Genomic DNA, 18577 nt, shown 5'->3' on the forward strand with positions numbered 1-18577 from the left:
TTGTCACATTTCAACACAAATACTTTGCAATATCCTGAGTTAGACATTCAACTGAAAAAGTTTAATTCTGTCCAGTAACTCTTACATACCAGTCTGATACGAAAGGCACTTTATGCCAGAAAGTACTCGGCAAAACAGATACAGTATTCGTGGCCAGAAATTTTTGAGGTCTCCTTACATCCTAATCTTTGCCATACATTTTAGTCCACATGCATTCCAGATACTGAAAATGTCTACAGCTAGACAAGAGTTGCCAGGGTTAGCTGGCTAGAGGCTTCAACTCCCCAAAGAGTAGCGAGCTTGCTAGAAACAAATTTTAAATCTGCAGAAATTGGCAGCTGTCCTTATCTGTCAAGAATGGAGTCCACAATACACAGAAGACCATTAAGAGAGCAGACCCCAGCTGTAAGTGCAATGAGAACAGGCATTAGAACCAAGCCAAGGAACTGATCCAAGCTCTGACTCGATGATTTTTATTGTTACTATTTTGGAGACATGATTGACTGAGAATGATCTAACGAGTCATCACTACAGCACAGCGAGGAGATTTTCACTTCTTCCAAACTATGTCTTAGCCTTGAACCTACATCCGATCAGAAGTAATTTCTTCTTCACCTGAAGGGGCAATGACTAGCAACAGTGAAGTAGCACCTCCTACTAGTTATGGGGTGGCAATTCAAGGCCAAGATCCTGCAAGGGATAAACCACGACTTTATCCCAGAAAAATAATTTGTCATTAAGGAAACTACTAACAGCTAGGGAAGCTACCTTCTACTCAGTTGAAGGCTACCAGTAGTTATGCCATAAAGACTTAAAACTTCCTCTTTCTTTACTCCAAACTTGATCACAGAGCAAAATGCCTGACAACCACAGAACCTGCAAGTTAATTCAGTCTTAATCCTTGTCTATCACATGAATGAACTATACTTGTAGAGTGGATAAGGAATATACTTGGTGCTATTGAAATTAGTACTCAAATAGTATGGTACTAAATAGTTTTCATCAAAATGAGTATCACCTTCCTGGACCCAGAATAGTTGCACAATTTATTTTTCACTCCCATGGTCACCCGAGAGAAAGGCTCCAGCACTTCAAGTGATCACTATCTTAAAGCAACTACAATGAATTGAGTTGCCATGGGAAAGGGGACACTAGCTCATTGATGCTTATTGGAGGAGACTGTCATTACACATGTAGCAACAGGGGCTTTTCAGCACCAAGACTGGAGGAGCAGGCTGCCATGATTAGCTGCCAAGTCACAGCTCTGCTATTCCTTTGTAGCGGCTACCAAGACCCAACTTGCCCTGGCATTGCCATGAGGAATAACTGCTTATAGCTTGACACTACTGTGAGCTTGTGCATATGCATATGTCTGCAAAGGATGTTAAGATCCTGGCAGACAATGCTTTGACCTGCCTCCACATAGCATCTCTGTCAATCCTACCTTCTAAAAGCTTGCAACAGCAGCTAAGTAATTTTTAGCCACTATCAGTGCTAACTTAGGAGTCCAGATGGACTCCTATGAAAGGGGACCCATTCAGTCCAGTACCCTGCACAGTATTAGTCTCAAATACAAACTTTAGTCACCTGGCAGATCAGCACTGTCTTAGCAGTCTGGGGGCACTGCTGAAATAACTTAAGAAAAAAAGCTGGCAGTAGGGTAGCCCACTAACGCTTACAACTTGGAGATACTCGATTTTACTTCAGTGCTAGCATAATAACGGAGACCAATACTTTAATTGCTTAATTTTTATTATTTATCCCCCTCTGAATTAAGGTTTACAGTAGTTTCTTAAAGAGCATTCATATCTGTATGCCTCTAAGAGGTAACAGAGAAGATTGTTTCAATCATACATACAAAATTACTTATGTCTACAAATTTTTGGCAATCATAGTAACCCGTTTTTTCCTATTGCCATTGCCCCAATCATTGAAAAAGACAGTGTACAATAATTTACATTTGAAGTATTTCAAAGTGCTTGACAGTGATTTTCCAAGAATAGTATTTACAAGTGTCCTATACACATATGTACAGCTGTTACAAGTTGTGGCTGGAATATGGCTTTCTATGGAAAGTGCTCTATATTTGGTCAGTGGTGTTACTGACTGACCAATCCAAGGGTTACTGATAAAATGGTAACCACTGAAAGCTGAATTGTTGTGGACAGGTATTTACAGAGTTTGTTGTTAATCTGTATAAAATAGCTATTTACACAAGTGTTCCATACATACAGAAAGTATCTTCTTTCTTCCAAGAATGGAGGAAGTCCTTCAGCCACAAACCTGGTTACTATCCCCAAAGAGTGTAAAACACAAGTAAACTGGAAGTGATTGCTGACCCAGTGCTCACGCCATATCATCATCTGTGCTTACAACAGATATCTGCACAAAAGTAAGTAAAAGTTAGCTCCAATTGTACTAATAAAGATACAAAACAACGCATATCATCACTACACAGCAGTTTGAAACCAAAGCTAGTTCTGCAGGCTAGTGACCACATGGATCACTCCACCCCAGGTGTAGGACAGTAGTTGCCTACTGCAACTTTAACCTTGATTAAAAGGACAAGTTCCCAGCTGATTCAGCCCAGTGGTTTGGCTGCAGCCAGCAGCTCTCAAAAGTAGAGACCTTTCCTAAACTCAAGTCATTTGGCAGTCTTTACGTCTGCTCTGAGGATTAACCTGCAGCCTCAGAAATGTCAATAGGTTTACTTACTGCAGGGTAGGTGTGTCCTACTGAACAGCTGTGTCTTCCAATATCAATTGTGAGATCCTCTTCTGTAGTTTTCAGGTAGACAGGATTATCAAAATTCATGCTTTTCATGTTCTTGTGCTGCCAGTTACGCCACATGAAGTAGCCAGCCACTGCAGCCATCACCAGCAATACTTTAGGGAGAGAAGCAGATTGCAAGTATGGAGTAGGGTCAAGTCAAGCTCCTGACTATGAGTGGCTTGTACCACCACAAGGGGTCACAAAGGCTAGTGAATGCTGTACTCACAGACAGGAAGAACAGTCCAAGCTGCTGATGTTCCTCCAGCTGCAGGTGTTTCAGATGCTGTACCACTGATGTTGAATTCTGCATAAGAATTTGAAGTAGTGAGTTTGCTTACTGATAAGCTGGCAGACCTCATCAGATGCACGTACTTCCCAAGCCCAGAAGCTGTTATCATATATTAGCTTCTCAGTAACACACTGCAAGAACAGCCTAACAGGCTTCATCCTATATTAGTAGAAAGCTACTTTGTTTGATTACCTTCTCTAAGCACTCCTGGGATTTCATGAAACCTATAGGTTCCACAGTGTCATAAGTGAACTAACTCTGTTTATCACATGCTCCAGCTGTTGTACTTGTACTACACACAACCTGGCCTGTGTTCTCTACTTGCATGCAAAGGAGAAAACTTCAAGTAGACTAGTGGATCAGTTTGCATTTAATTTCTCTAATGTTTAGCAGTCTGAGTTATTGGGACCAGTACCTCCAGGAACTAGTCCAAGAGTTGGAGATTTTTCTGTTGTGCTGGTATCTTTAGCCTCAGTGTAAGCCACAGTTGTTCCAGTACCTGAAACTAATTATAGATCAAGAACCCAGTTAATCCTGAAGTTCTGCAATGGCTTAGCTGTGAGAGCCATGGTAGTGAATGTTTAGCAGATGGCAGAATGATCATGCAGCTTGTTAGCTTTACTGGAAACACTGACATTAGTTACTTCACTAGCACAGCCTCCACTGAGAGTTTTTGATCAAAAATACTTCCAAGAACAAGGCTAGACAATTAATCAGGCATGAATTACAGGTATTTAGAGTCACGACAACAGCAAGCCACCCCATCCCTCACATCAGGTTTTCTGAGTGAAATTCTAGTTCCACAAGTTTACTGGTTAGGTACAGTCTTTGATACCTACATCAACCCTTTAGAGCAGCCAACTAAGGACAGTGTCCTTGCATTCAGTGCTCTGTGGCAGTCAGAATCAACACACAATATAGTAAGTAGCACCTTGACGTCTCCAGTTCTACTCCACTGGACAAACAAGTGTGCCATATAGTCAGTCCTCAGGGTAGTAGCAGCAGCATATTTGTTTGGACCATGAAAGGAGGTCCAAACAAACTTCCTTGGCCAGCAAGATTAGCCTATCAGCTTTTCAACACTATTTATACACTGTACAGCCATGTCAGTTTATACCCCTTGTTTTAAAAGAAAGGGGCTCAGTATATTTTGTGCATGTGTTTGCTGTCTGCAGAAAGCCATGGAGGTACAGAGTCTTGTTGCAAATGATGATGATGCAGAAACCAAGCACAGACTTTGAATAGCACCTGCACACTTTAAGGGCCAACTTAATGCATGCTAGAAAACCACCCCCTCCAAGATTAATTACATCAGATTAACTCATGCAAAGCTCTCATCCTATATTGCCATATTTGCCTCCAACAGACTCAGTACCCCTACTGCTTCCCCATCCATCTGGAAGGGATTTCAGTCATGATACCATACCTGCACATCTCAGACCATCCTCCTTCAAGAAGGACCCAACAGGACATGCACAAGTGTACTTTGGAGAGTGTTCATTTATCTGAGGAGCAGGCAGGCACAGGTAGCTACAGCCTCCATTTGCCATATTCTCTTCACACCAGTTCCTGCCTGTTGGTACAGCAATTGACAGGAGTGAGCCTTCATATTTCAGGTATACAGCAAAATTATTTGTACAATAATTGCTTTAGTAAAGTTACTTGACTCTGCAAGTTATAGATTTGTACCTGCTCTGCCTAGGAAGGACCAACTGCAAGTAGACCTTCTCTCAACCCCAGTGGGGGGTGCCTATGTTAGAAGGCACCAACCACTCTAAGTAGAAGTGAAGTAGACAGCTATACAGGGGCGGGATACCATTTCCCACCTTGCCACCACCCACACAGCTTCTTACTCACTGACATAACTATAAACTGTGTTAGAGTTACCTGAAGGCTGAACAAGTTCATGATACACAATGATGTCCTGTGCATCATTGAGGTTGTTCACTAGGGTAACCAATTCAGTTCCAGTAAATTTGTTGGCACCATAGACTGCCTCATTCTCTCCATCAATCCAGTACACACGGTCCTAGAAGACAGAGTCATTGTATCCTATTACCTCTGTGTTGCTATCAGCACCATACCTGCTAGCCTCATACTACCAAGATGAGGATCTTTGACAATTTCTACAGGAAGTCATTCTTACCTCAAATATTGTTAGAGCAAGAGGATGAGGAAGGAACATATGAGACTTCAGCACAATTCTACGGTCCTGGCCATTCAAGTCCACACTTGACAGCATATGTAGTTTAGAATCAAGCCAGTACAGACGGCTCTTTACAAGATCTAGGAGGGGAAAAAAAACCCAGACATATTTACTATCTACATGGAGAAAGCTTCCAAAGCCCCTTGCAAAAAGTTGAAACACCCACAGGTTCAAGAATAGTTGCAGTGTTGCCCTAGTTTCTTACCATACCAGGATGCAGAATGCTGCTGCAGTGCTGCCTAAGTGGCCTGTGCCTCAACTATAATATAGAGCAGTGCAAGAAAAATTACTATTTCAGTATCTGAGAGGTGCTATCTGTGCCTGTTGCAGTGCCTGTTGCAGTGCCTCCAGGCATGCAGGAAATTCCCATTCTCAGAAGCTGAAAATAGTTCTCTGAAGGATGACCTTGGCTTTTGTAGCAAACAAATTGCTAAAGCTCCAGAATACCTCTGGCACAGAGACAAGTTCAACATACCTAGAGCAATTCCATTAGGCCACTGGATTTCTGTTGTCACAAGCTGCTGTCTGTCAAATCCATTCATTCCTGCTTTTTCAATTTTTGCTGGCTCACCCCAGTCTGACCAGTACATAAAGCTGTGAAGCAGAATTTATGTTGTATGATGCACTATAGTACTGTGTAGTATCACTCTTAGTTATGACCAATAACTAACAAAGGCTACCTAAGTCAGTTATCAGGACATGGAGTAGCTGGTTAGGTCCACTCTTTGAAGAGAACAAGGACAAATACTCACCCAGAGAGAGGATCTACAGCAATAGAGGCTGGCTCTCTCAGCTCAGAGAGAAACAAAACCTTTCTTTTTGTGCCATCTAGGCTAGCCACTGAAATGGTCTTTGCAGTTGAGTCAGACCAGTAGATGTTCTTATAAACCCAGTCAACAGCAATTCCTGCAGGGCTGTGTATGTTGTCCAGGATTCTGACGTGTGTTCCAACTTTATCACGGGTATCAATAGAGGCACTGGAAGACAAGAATTACTTGCTTTCAACCCCTTCCTCTGATACTACCACTTGGGGTGCCTCAGCAAATACTGCACGCAGATCTCAGGCAGACAATGTAAAAGATACTCATGACTTTCCACAGAATGCCTTTTGTACAATTGTAGCAGCAGTTACTAGGACGTGCAACAGGCATACATATTGCTAGTTGTAGGAACTTGCATCTACTTTACTTTGGCTTTAGGACATCATGAATCTAGTTTTCATCACCAGAGCCCAGAAAAGTCTCTCGGGTAAAATGTGAGATGGTTTAGGAGAGCACAGCAGGGTTCAGAAGCTAAGTCCATTTACCTGAAGATTGCTTTTTGACTGAAGTCAGCCCAGTAAAGCTTTTGCTCAGCAATATCAGCATCTAGAGCTACAGTGTTTCTTAGCTGCTCTACTAGCTGAATGTATTCTTTTCTCTCAAGGCCGATCTTCCTGATATCCCGGCGGTTGGTGAAAATTAGACATGGTTCTTTCCCTGTGGAAAGAGTGTAAGTGTTATCTGTACTTCTAGACATGCAGTCACATACTGTTCTTTTATGGCAAGTTTTAAGAGTCATCATATTTAGTATTTGCCATTCCACACTTGCTAGTGGATGCTGACAGAGGTCTTGGCTGTACCGCACCTCATCCTTTTCTCCCTCCACAACTTGATGGGGAGCGTTCTCCTGCCCAGGGAGCAGACACAAGCAGTTTATGTCAGGCAGCTTTAAATACTGTACCATGGCATCATTCGAAGTGTTAGGAGTTTTCACATAGCACAACTAGTGTCAAAACCACAACAGCATAAACAGTATATCACTTGCTACTTCATTTTAAAGCGGGGATATAAAAGTCTTATGCCAATACTCACCAACTGCCTTGCACACCCCAGTAGCAAGATCCATCTGATAGCCACGGCTACATTCACATTTGTAGCCCCCTTTCAGGTTGATACAGATTTGACTACAGATACCAGGGTTCTGGCATTCATCAATATCTGTAAAGACAACAATTTAATTTGTTCTCATCTCCAACACCATCAGTAGGGTCTATGTTAACCTACTGGATACCTACCTCCACAGGTTCTCCTGTCAATAAGCTCAAATCCAGCTGGACAGTCGCATTCATAGCCAATAACAAGATCTCTGCAGATATGAGAGCATCCACCGTTGTTCACGAGACATTCATTTATGTCTAGAAGAGAAAAATCAGCCACTTCTGAGACAGCACACATAGTTAGTCTGAAAGTCATAGTCACAGAGTGCATTACCAGATACCCATTCATTTTCTAATGATGCCTGCCACACCTGATAAACCACTGGCACTTGAAGTCACATACATGAGACCCTCCTCAAATTCGTATTTGCTCAACTATCAGTGTGTTACAAGTTGGCAGGAACAGACAGAGATTGAGACTCCTGGAAGTTTCAGAGTTTCTAATGCCTTCAAGCACCTTCTGCCCATGGAGAAGGCATTCCAATAGCCAGTTTGGCTAGGATAAAACTAGCCTATAGATTAGGTTGCTCTTGGTTGGTTGTTTGGCACCAAGGAAGTGCAGATAGGCTTTCCAGACTGACATCGTACAGCTCAGAGGTTATATCCAAGTACGTCTAGTGGTCAGCATTGTGCAATGAGTTTGTGCACTTACTACACTCCTTGAGGGGCTCATCACTCCAGTCCTTGCAGTCTCTCTGCTGGTTACACACTTTATTGACATCTATGCATTCTCCACTTCTGCACTTGAATTTGCCAGGTCCAGAGCACTGAATAACTGAGATAATGATGATTGTTAGAAGCAACTGCCAGCTTCAACAGATATTATGCAAAGATATTATGTTGCTTAGTTCCACACTTACCATTGTTACAACTTGCTTCATCAGTGCCATCCAGACAGTCTCTCACACCATTGCACTGCCTACTCCCATGGATGCAGTTTCCATCTTCACATCTGAACTGGTCTGGTCTGCAGGTCCGAGAAGCTGAGGACACAGCCATTACAGACTTAAAACTCCTGAGGTCTGCTGAAGGAAAGAAAATAAAACAGGAGCCAACCAGCACCTCCTAGAGAAGGATCAAGTTAACTTACGGCAGTTGATTTCATCACTTCCATCCTTGCAGTCAGGATCTCCATCACACCGCCACTTTTTGTGGATACATTCACCTGAGCCGCATTGCACCTCACTGGCAGAGCACTTCACTGGAGGTGCAGGCTGGCGGCCACATTGCTCTAGAGATTCATCTGAATGGTCAGAGCAGTCAGCATCATCATCACACACCCAGCTGATGGGGATGCAAGTGGAGCTCTTGCACTGGAACTCATGAACTCCACAGGTAGGAGGTGCGCACTCCAGCTCGTCACTGCCATCGCTGCAGTCATCTTGACCATTGCAGACAAAGCTCTTGGAAATACATTGCCCACTGCTGCATGTGAACTCCGCTGGACTACAAGTCACATTGCCTGGAGTAACAGGAGTAAGAGAGATTTGCAGATTATCACAAGGTGGCAGACTTTGGTATGAAGGTATTTTGCTTTGCACGTTCTTCAGCTGTTAGTTTACAGAAGATCAGCATCCTGTATATGGCTCTAGGAGAACCTAACTGACCACCTACAGGACCCCTGTGCCCCACACAGACTGTCCGCCTAGCCTTTGGTTGTTATGAGTGAGAGGTATCAGTTTTGAGCTACTGAGTGAACATAACCTCCTTCTGAAGCAGCTAGGCTGTTCTGCTTCAGAGTGAGAGCCTTTCAGAAAACAGGCTCAAACCCTCTGAGCCAGAGACAGAAGGTAAGAGAATTGCTAACTCTAGAGTACAGACTAAGATTAAGGTAGCCAGATGGTCAGCATGCACTATAGTTTGAAATTGAAGTGTTTTGTGCTGCTCCCCAGGACAGCAGTGGTCCATTTGCCTGGACCACTGGGGATAACAGATCAACATCTTGTACCAGTTGATCCTGTGGCATTAAACACATCCACACAGCTTAAGCCAGTACAAGTTATGCTGGTTTAATAGCAATGTAGCTAGCAGCTCAGTATGCCTAGGCTGATAGTTTTATCAGCTTCATTAGAAATGCTGTCTGTAGATTTACTTGTCAGATTAAGGCATTTGCTTGCTGAGTAAAGCAGGAACTCTACAGACACATGGCAGAAGTCTGCCTATCTGTGTCTTGTTAGTCCATCCAGGTAAGATAGGTCTGACAGAAGCCAGCTCTGTGGCTTTGGTTACAGCAAATTTGTCCCAGGACACCTCAGCCAACTCATATGTATGCAAGTTCATTAGAACAAACCAGAAATGCTGCACTCTAATGCTGGCAGCAGCAACTTCACTTGAATACCGGCCTGAAGTTGCCCCCCAACATCTGAAACCCAGCTTCTCTGTCTGCACTTTCAGACAAGTGCACAGAATACTCCAGGATAGGGCTTTAAAGCAGATCAGCTGTGCCCTTGGCTACAAGTCACTGCTACATTTTTAGGAGACCATTTGTTAATGTAAGCAGCAACTAGCATTAGCTCTTGACAAACTCTACAGAGAACAAGTTCTGATGGTTTGCCCAACATATGTCTAAGCCTATGGCTATTGCCAAAATTAGCCAGAGACCAAAGACAGATGTTGAATAGCTTATACTGCTGTAGTTCTTAACTTAGCAAGATAGAGGAGCATTAGAACAAGTCCGCTTTGTTACGCAGGCTGCAATACAAGGTGAGTGTAGGTTTGAGGATATATTGATACTATGAGAAATTTATCTTCCCAGGTATACTGCCCAGCTAGCTCCTTTCCAGACAAGTCAATTTCAAATAGAGTTATGCAGCCACTGTTTCTTCCCTTACCACAATTCTCTTCATCTTTTCCACTGTCACAGTCTTTTTCACCATCACATTTCCAGGACACTGGGATACACTGGGTTGACTGAGGACCACAGCTGATTTCATTTACTCGGCATGTTCTCATATCTATCGAAAAAAGTTTAAGTTGAATTCAAGAGTTCTGAAATTTAAGAGCTACTGATCTTGGGTTTTAGGAGTTATCCTGAAAGTTGCGACTGAAAGGCTTCAGATCTGGACAGAGCTGCAGTAAATTAGATGCCACCATCCATCTAAACTGATGGCTCCATCATGGAAGACGTTACACTGGTTTGTAGTTTTCAGTAAAAAAGATGCTTCCAGCTCCTTATAGATTACTAGTTTAACAGTATCTTTGTAGTGGTAGTTTTGTGATTGCACACCAGTTACATTGTAGAAGCTTGAGCTATAACACCTAGTAGCAGGCGGGAGTAATGCCAAAGTGCAGTAGGGCTTGGGGCTGTAGTATTCCTCAATGTGGAGGATCCTACTGATAGAGGAAAATGAAGCTTGACAGATCTATATGCCTTGATTAGTTACCACACTTAAGACTGGGGTTGCTAACTGTGAGACCTCACAGTCAAGGCTCTGCACTTCTGCTTCCCACGCCCCAACATATAGTCAGTCACTCAGTTCCTACACTAGCTCTGGTTATCTTGCAAAGTAATTGTCTTTGAGGACAGTGATCACTTGGTGAACAAGCCACAGTAGCCGTCAGGCCTGCTGTGTTGTGCTTGCCACTTCCGACTGTCAGTAAGATCTTATACTTGCTATATGTCATCAGGTCCAAGTGCAGAGTCCCCACTCAGTTCTGCATCTTTTTAAGTAGTGAAAAGTCTTGTGAAGACCCCGATGTGGCCAAAGCCAAGCTCACACTTAGGAAGGTGCTCTCCAAGACAACAAGTTCATCCTTCCTTTAGGAGGAGAGCCGGGCTGCATGCAGTCAAGAAGTCAAAACGCTACTCCCTGCAGGCCTGCCTGCACTGACAAGCCAGGCTCACTTACGGCACAGTTCAGCACTCTCGTCAGACCCATCCTCGCAGTCTGGATCCCCATCACACTGCCATCTGTTAGGCACGCATTGACCACTGGCGCACACAAAATCAGATTCAGCACAGGTCTTCTTCACTGCAAGGGAGAAGGACAGCCACTTGTTTAGAGACCAGAGATTAGCCTGTTTGTTGCAGCTAGAGGTAAGCTGCCTTGCCCCGGGAAAGTAATGCACTATCCTTAGTTCTTGGGTGTCTGGTGTCATCTTCCACCAGTCTAATGGCAGTGCTGTTTAACACCTCCTAGAGAGTTATACTGTGCATAGACATTTATCTTCCCACAAGCAGGCACTGAAAGACTCTAAGTGGTAAGCGAGACTATACTGCTAGAATAGCTGGTGCTTTTAACAGACACGACTTAAAGTAAGGTCTGCTGATATTAATATGCAGGTTTTGAACTCTGAGTTTGTGATCAAGGCATTTGATTTGTCATTACAGAAGCACGGTACTATGTAACCCTAAGATAACAGTCTAGGTCTGCTTGAGCAGACTAGCATTTCAACCACACCAGCAAAGGATATTGAGTCCATTTTGCCTTGTCTCTAAGTATCTCCAGTCTACTTGGCCTCTGTGTCTGCTTAAAACAAGAGCTGACAGCCAAAGCCAAACAGTGTTTATAGGAGACTCAGCAGAATCACTTTCACACATAAACCAGGGCATTTAACCATGGAATAGCCAACAGCAAAATGCTAAGAGCAAACAGTTTCTACTATGTCTTCAAGCAACAACCGAGAACTGGCTTGCATTCTGTTCTGGACAGTCCCCACCCTCACAAATAAAGAGTTTTGGTCACGAGCTTTTCTCTCGGTCCCCAATTCCAGGAGACTTTCACAGCACTCAGGAAAATTCAACTGCCTCAGAGGGATACAAGGCATCAAGATAGTCCCCCAGTTGTTCTAGGGAATTTGTCCTCTACTCTGTGTTCTGACTGTTCAAAGTGCTGGAAGGGATAAGCATCTCTCCAGCTACCCACAGTTAAGCCCCTGCTGCCAACTAGCAAGTACTGCTACAGACGTATTATTTATTTTGATTACTTACCACAAGCATTCTCATCACTGCCATCTGAACAATCTTCATCACCATCACATTTCCAGAGTAAAGGAATACAGCGTCCATTACTACATGGGAATTGGGATTCCTCACATTTAGCTCGTGCACCTTCAACAAAAAAAGGAACCTAAGCCCTGATATTGTTTAGCAATACTTTCTTGCTTTCCCCCACTGCTGGTCAAGAAGCCACCCAGCTTAATAAACAGTTTAACATCAGCATGAAATCAGATCTGAGCTCCAAGTCTTTGTAGTCACATTACTCGATAATGAAAATAGATGTAGAAGCTTTCCTTCACAGTACAAGTGCAGAGCTTAAGCACTAGGACAGTCCACCTGCCAGACAACAGTAAACCACTCTGTGTCCTTCATACTGAGTTTTCCTTTTCAAGGCAGGGTCAAGTTTGCCAGGCAGAGCGGTGCATGCACAAAGTGAATTCTAGTTTCTAGCACCTAGCATTGCATTCTCAAAACTCTTCAAATGTTAAGCAAACTGGGTTTAGTCTTGACTAATGTCAAGCTGCATTAGCATTTCAGTACTCTGATGCTAACACATTAAAACAGAATCCCCAAGATGTCTGTTAAGATAGCTTAGAGATCTGTTCTGTAGTTGAACAAGTTTCTGTTATTTTAGTTATTCCTCAAACAATGGCACAGAGACATTCCTTAGTATAGACAAAAAGAAGCGTGATTACTTATCTGGATCTTGCTTATTAAAGCTAGATCAACTATAATGCTAAGAGAGCAAGACAAATTATCTCTTCCTTCTGGAATCAAGTGTGTTGTCTCCCAACTGTTAACAGTCCTGATTTGCTAGTATGCTTGAGTAAAGTACTGCTTTCTGCGTGGTGCTTAGAGTGCACTTTCCAGAGTATCTTCAGCTCTAAAACTGCGTGATCCCATCCCTCAAGGGAACCTACTTTGTCTTGAAGCTGTGTTATAACTGTCACTAAAAGCAGCAGCCTGCTTCTTCAGCTGCTAAGCCAGAGCTGCTTCATGTAATGCATGCAGGCAACCGCGTAAGCTCATGCATTAGTATTGGCTGCACATGTCCACAGCATGATGCAAGACTCCTGCTCCTCCTTGGTTTATTGCATCATTTAGTGAAGGTGCTTTGTCTTGGCATTCCAGGGCTCACAAAGGGCATCACTTTTTAGTAGAACATTACTTGTTATTTTATATCCTGTGTATGACACACAAAATGCAAGACCGTTTACAAGTGGAATGAAGCTATTCAGCCATTTCACATTATATTGGCCAGCCATCAGACACTAGGCAGCGGCAAACCCTGTGCAGAGTATAAGCAAGGACAACATGGGCAATTTTACCTGCTGACCATTTCATGTAAATTCATGCCAGAAGTACAGGATTTGAAACAGCAGCTTATTGAGCTCTGCTAATGTTTTAGCAATCTTACTGTTTGAGTAAAACACTAACTCACTTGTCAGAGTAAAGCCATAACTTGTTTCATGGGAACTATGTTCAAAGAGTGCCAAAAAAATGAGCATCAGCTCCTGCACTCTGTATTTCCATCCCTCCTTTCCCTTTCAGTGCATGCTGGTGTAACTCCCATCCTTTCTAATAGCGTGGTTTTGTTAAGCTACTACTATTTGGTGAAGAGCTATCAAACAAGTAGCTTACCTTGTGCTAGAAGGCACACCCCAGCTACCTTAGAGAGGCTGCAGAAGCCACAGCTATCAGCTTGTTCTAAGCCTGACATCACCTTGTTGTCCTGTAACCTCTAACAGAAGTAGCCTTCTGCTTGCAAGCCCTGGTCACACACTACTCCAGTTATTACTGTACTACCACCTAAAACATGCAACGACTCACTCCCGCAAGTTTTGAGAGATTCTCATGCAGACTTTCAGAGTGTGAACAGTCAACCTTTCCCAAAATAGCATACTAGAGATATTAGACTAAGCCTGCCACTCAGGAGATCCCAAAATAACTCCACAGTCCTTAGTTACTCTATTTCAAGCTAGAATAACCAGAAAAGGCTTGCTAAGACTGCCTAGTACATTGCGACTTACAAACCTAACATAATTTTGACCAAACGCTACAGGGAAGCTACACGCAAGGCTAAATGAAACAGTAACTGAGCTTGGAGTAACAGTTATAACTTTACAGTGAGAAGCCTTTACAAGCAGCCATTCCAAGCAGGTATCATTGCTTCTGCAGCTGATGCCAAGTGAAATGTCACAGCAACTACTTTTGTGAACCCACAAACAAGTGAAGAACTGACAGCACCTAACACCCACACAGGTGCACAAAGGTATAGATCATCATCTGTTGCTACTCCTGAAGATGTCTGTCAAACTCCAAAGGCCACCTGGAGTGAGCTCCAGTTAAGACGAAGTTTAGTTCCAGCCAGTAACTAACTGTGGTCCCCTGTCTTACGCCAAGCACAGTTCTGCAGTGCCAGGTAACCCTTTAGTCATGACACTACCAGTCCAATCCACAGCTACTTGAAGCAACAAAGTCAAACCTTAGCAGCAGCTTCAGTCCCTAGACACTAACTGGTTTTTAGATCAGTATCAATTATCCACTAATTCAAAGCTTCTCTTCACATGCTACTCACACACCAGAAGCATCTTCACACCTTTACCCCTCCTTGAGACAAGGCTTTGGCAAAAGGCATAGAGAACCCATAACTTCACAGCCTGTGACTGCTAAAACATTATTTTACTGTTCCTCAGGCAACTACTTTCTAGAAGTTAGCTCATAAGCGGCAATATGTGCAGGGTGAAGGAGCACAGTTACAATGACTACCGAAGTTAAACTAGCTGCCTACATACCTCTGCTGTCACTGTTTGTCTCGGCCCCTTAGGCAAGTTGTCAGATTATTTGTCTGGGCAGCCTCAAACATGTGACACTTGTGTGCTGTCATCTGACACCGAGTCCCAGAAAAGCTTGCAACAGTGATTGGGAAATCTTGGGAGAGCTCATAGAGGAACTAGAATAGACTCCCCCCAGGTCCTGGCAATTGCAACTCCTAGTAGGACAGAGCTGGTAGGGCCAGAAACCCAAATTGAGGGAGGAATCAAACTACCTTGGTGGACTAGAGTCGCCCTCCAACGCGTATCTTGTTATGATTTCTGACCACAGTGCACTAGCAGTTTCAGTGCCAGCCACCTTGCTCCTTCATAATACAGCTGTTTAATCATGTCTGTTGTAGACTAGACATGGGAGCAATCTACATGACTTGGAACTGAGGAGTGACTAGGCAGACATTTCCCCTCTTCCTCCTTGTATGAGGAGACTGGATGCAACAACCTCCTGGGTGGGCTCTTCCTGACAGACCTGGTATTTGAACTACTGCATACAGCTAGGACCACAAAGTCAAACTACCTTTAAGCATACTTTGCCAATACAGCCAAGATCTGACACTTTAGGCCACTAGCCAGGAGTCTAAAAGCCATAGAACAATGCAGACATCAATTGCCCACTTCCCACCTAGAAGAGTAGCCTGGACCTCAGCTCCTGAAGGAAGAAAGGAGTCAGCCAACTGATTGCTACCTCCACTCAAGAGGAGAATATTTTTAATTGACCATCCAATTGGCTTCATGCACAGGTACCTCTGCCACGGGGGTGACAGCTTCCACGCTGGGAGGCAACCCTGGAGCTTGCCAGGAGCAGCGATACCAGTGAGAACCCTACCAGCCAGAAGGACCCGGCACTGGCAAGGCTCAACCTTGCCACCAGGTGGAGATCCCTTACGGTGGTAACCATTGGCCCTGAACTAGAGCCATGCCAATGCCGCTGGATGCCACAAAGCCAAAGTTGCACAGTAGTTTGACAGCACCTTTAACGCCGCAGCCCTCCCTCGGGCTCCTCTTCCTTTCCCCACCACATCGCCTCAGTCCTCCCCGGTCCCCCAGCCACGCAGTCCCTCCCCTCAGCACCATGCAACGCCCAGGAAAAATAAAAAAAAAAAATAGAAAATAAAAATAAATTAAAAAAATAAAAATCAAAGCCTCCCGCCGCACCCGGGTCGCTGCCAGGAGAGGTGCTCCCCGGAGCGGGCAGGGCCGGCCGGGCAGGGGCTCAGGCCCACCCTCGGTGGCGCTTCGGGCCGCCCGGGGCCCGACGGGGAAGGCGGCGCCTCCCGCGACAAGAGGGGGCGGTGGGGCAGACCCCGGCGGCAGCGCCCTCCCGTCCCCGCCGCGGGAGCCCAGGTCCCGCCCCGGCAGCCCCTCCGCGGAGCTCCGCTCCCCCCGGCGCAGCGGGAGCCTGTGATACCGAAAAAAAAAAAAAAAAAAAGCCAACACAAAAAAAAAAAAAAAAGGAAAGAAATAAAGAAAAAAGGAAAAGGAGAATAAATTATTGCGGGGGGCGGCAGCGCGCCCCAGCCCCCGCCTCCCCAGCCCCCCGGGCCCCGCACTCACCGTCGGCGGCGGCGCGCAGGCAGCTGAGGGCGAGCAGCAGCCACAGCGCCCAGCAGCCCGGGACCGCCCGCCGCCCCGCACCGCCACCGGGGCCGCCGCCGCCGGCTGCTGCCGCCGCGGCGCTGGGCTCTCCGCGCGGCCGGTCCGACCGCATCGCCGCGCCGGGGACGGAGAGAGGGAGGGAAGGAAGGAGGAGGAGGAGGAAGGCGGGCAGGCGCGGCGGTCGGAGAGGCGAGGAGAAGAGAAGGGAGACGGCGACATGCACGGGGGGGAGGGTGTCCCCGCGGCGCTCTTATACCAGCCGCCCGGCCGCCCTGCGCGGCCGCTGGTGACTCACGGCGCCGCGCCGGGCCCCGGTTGGCTCGCCAGCGCCGCCCGCCCCCGCTTCCTCCTCCGCGGCACCTGCGGCCGCCGCGGCGGGCCCGCACGCCGGCCGGGTTCGGTTCGGTTCGGTTCGGCTCCTCTCGGCGCGGTGAGTGGCGGTGCGGTGCGGGACGGCGGGCAGAGCCCCCCACGATGCCCCACTCCTGGCCCTTCCTTCCTGGGGGGGGGGGCGGTGCGACCTCGCTGCCAGCCCCCGCGGCCGGGGCGGTGGTGTGGGGCAGCCCCGGCGGGAGGGGGCGGTGGCGAAGGCGGCGGGGGGGGGCGGTATTGGGGGGCGGTGGCGGCGGCTTTGTTTCTCCTGCTTCCCCAAAACGCCGATGTCGCCGCGGGGAGGGGGCGTTGCGAGAGCCCCCCGACCCGGCCGGGTGCCGAAATCGGCGATGCGGGATGGTTTTCTTCAAAGAAGCGTTTCTTCGATTCGGTGTCCCCCCCACCCCCGCCTGCCCTGTGGGTTTTTTTCCTTCCTCCGTGGCAGAACTTGAAGCAGACGCAGCTCTTGAGGGAGAAAATCACTACTTTTGCATTCTGCGATCGGGGATCGTAGTTAATTAGTAATTGCACAAAATGATATGCCAAAGTCGTCTAATTGCAAGCTTAACCTTTTATTTTAAGGAGGAGAATTGGTAGTTTTAGTCCTCATTTGTAGCGTTTTGAACATCCCAATTATGCCTTGGTGAAATAAAGAAAGAGAAGAGGGGTTGGTAAAATGCAAATTTGGTTTTGTTCATGGCACGCTTACAATTTGCAATTGAGGTTTAGTGATCCTCTGCTTTTTTTCATTTATTTTCATAGACTTGCTATTTTATGCTTATATTGTGTGCTGTGCTGTTAATATTGCAGGGGAGACATAAACCTCAGCAAGCTACTCCATCCAAAAATGATGAAAAAGCTGGTTGCTGTTTCTTTCCTTGGAAATGAAGTCTTGAATTATTAGCCTAATATTTTAAGTCTTTTCCAGTAATGCAGGTGATTCCTCCAATGAAGCAAGTATCTTTGATACTCTGTATTTCTTAAATGTCATAACATTTTTTTATATGTTGTTTGCAGAGTGAAGCCATTTTTGAATCTCATCCAGTTGTGTCATGACTCCACTAAAGACAAATCAAACCACTGCATGAATAACTTCGGAGTGGATTATTTCTTGCAGTTCACATAACGAATGGACAAGGGTCCAGGTCACCCAAATGGGCAAATAGTTGATGTATCAGAGACTTATTAAAGAAGTCAAGATTTGATTTCATGTAACTGAAATACACCTGGGAATTATATTTCTAATATGTGTGTAAATGTGAAGAGACCAGTTCCTAGTGCGTGCCTCCCTACAGTTCCTCTACCTTGTGGCCTCAGGGACAGTAGGAGAGAGACTCTGCTTTTCCAGCCTGCCTTGTATGTGACATTAGATGCTACAGCATTGTTTTTGCAAACATATGCTACTTCAAGCAAGAAAAATTTATTGTGTACAAGGGGGTTGACTGGGGTCCTCAGGAAGATGGCTTAGTGTAAGTAGTACACTGAAAACATCGTTCTCCTTGCAGATCTTCAGCATGACATATTGCCTTCAGTTGGATGCTCATTGTTGCATGGTCTGCTGTGCTTTGAGCTGAACAGCATTTTCACAAATGTC

The 18577-nt window shown here is 45.5% G+C and overlaps 1 protein-coding gene across 1 annotated transcript; it reads right to left on the bottom strand.

Moving 5' to 3' along the window:
* Positions 1-1737: 1737 nt before the first annotated feature.
* Positions 1738-16723, bottom strand: VLDLR (very low density lipoprotein receptor). The gene is made up of 18 exons (XM_074166806.1): positions 16570-16723; positions 12176-12295; positions 11094-11216; positions 10077-10199; positions 8336-8707; positions 8106-8228; positions 7898-8020; positions 7324-7443; positions 7121-7246; positions 6574-6745; positions 6020-6244; positions 5743-5861; positions 5208-5347; positions 4949-5090; positions 4488-4634; positions 2999-3076; positions 2716-2885; positions 1738-2382 (listed from the first exon to the last, which is right to left on the bottom strand). The coding sequence occupies exons 1-18, from the start codon at positions 16721-16723 to the stop codon at positions 2347-2349; spliced, it is 2613 nt and encodes an 870-aa protein (XP_074022907.1). The 3' UTR covers positions 1738-2346.
* Between the last annotated feature and the right edge of the window lie 1854 nt (positions 16724-18577).

This window comes from Numenius arquata, chromosome Z, assembly GCF_964106895.1.
Source record: "Numenius arquata chromosome Z, bNumArq3.hap1.1, whole genome shotgun sequence".
NCBI lineage: Eukaryota > Metazoa > Chordata > Aves > Charadriiformes > Scolopacidae > Numenius > Numenius arquata.

Bases quoted from the DNA above. Each gene is read 5' to 3' on its own strand.
- VLDLR (XM_074166806.1), bottom strand. From the start codon at position 16,723: ATGCGGTCGGACCGGCCGCGCGGAGAGCCCAGCGCCGCGGCGGCAGCA. The intron at 12,296-16,569 runs GTGAGTGCGGGG...TTTTTGTTGAAG, and splicing joins CCTGCGCGCCGCCGCCGACG to GTGCACGAGCTAAATGTGAG. The intron at 2,886-2,998 runs GTGAGTACAGCA...CTCTCCCTAAAG, and splicing joins TTGGACTGTTCTTCCTGTCT to TATTGCTGGTGATGGCTGCA.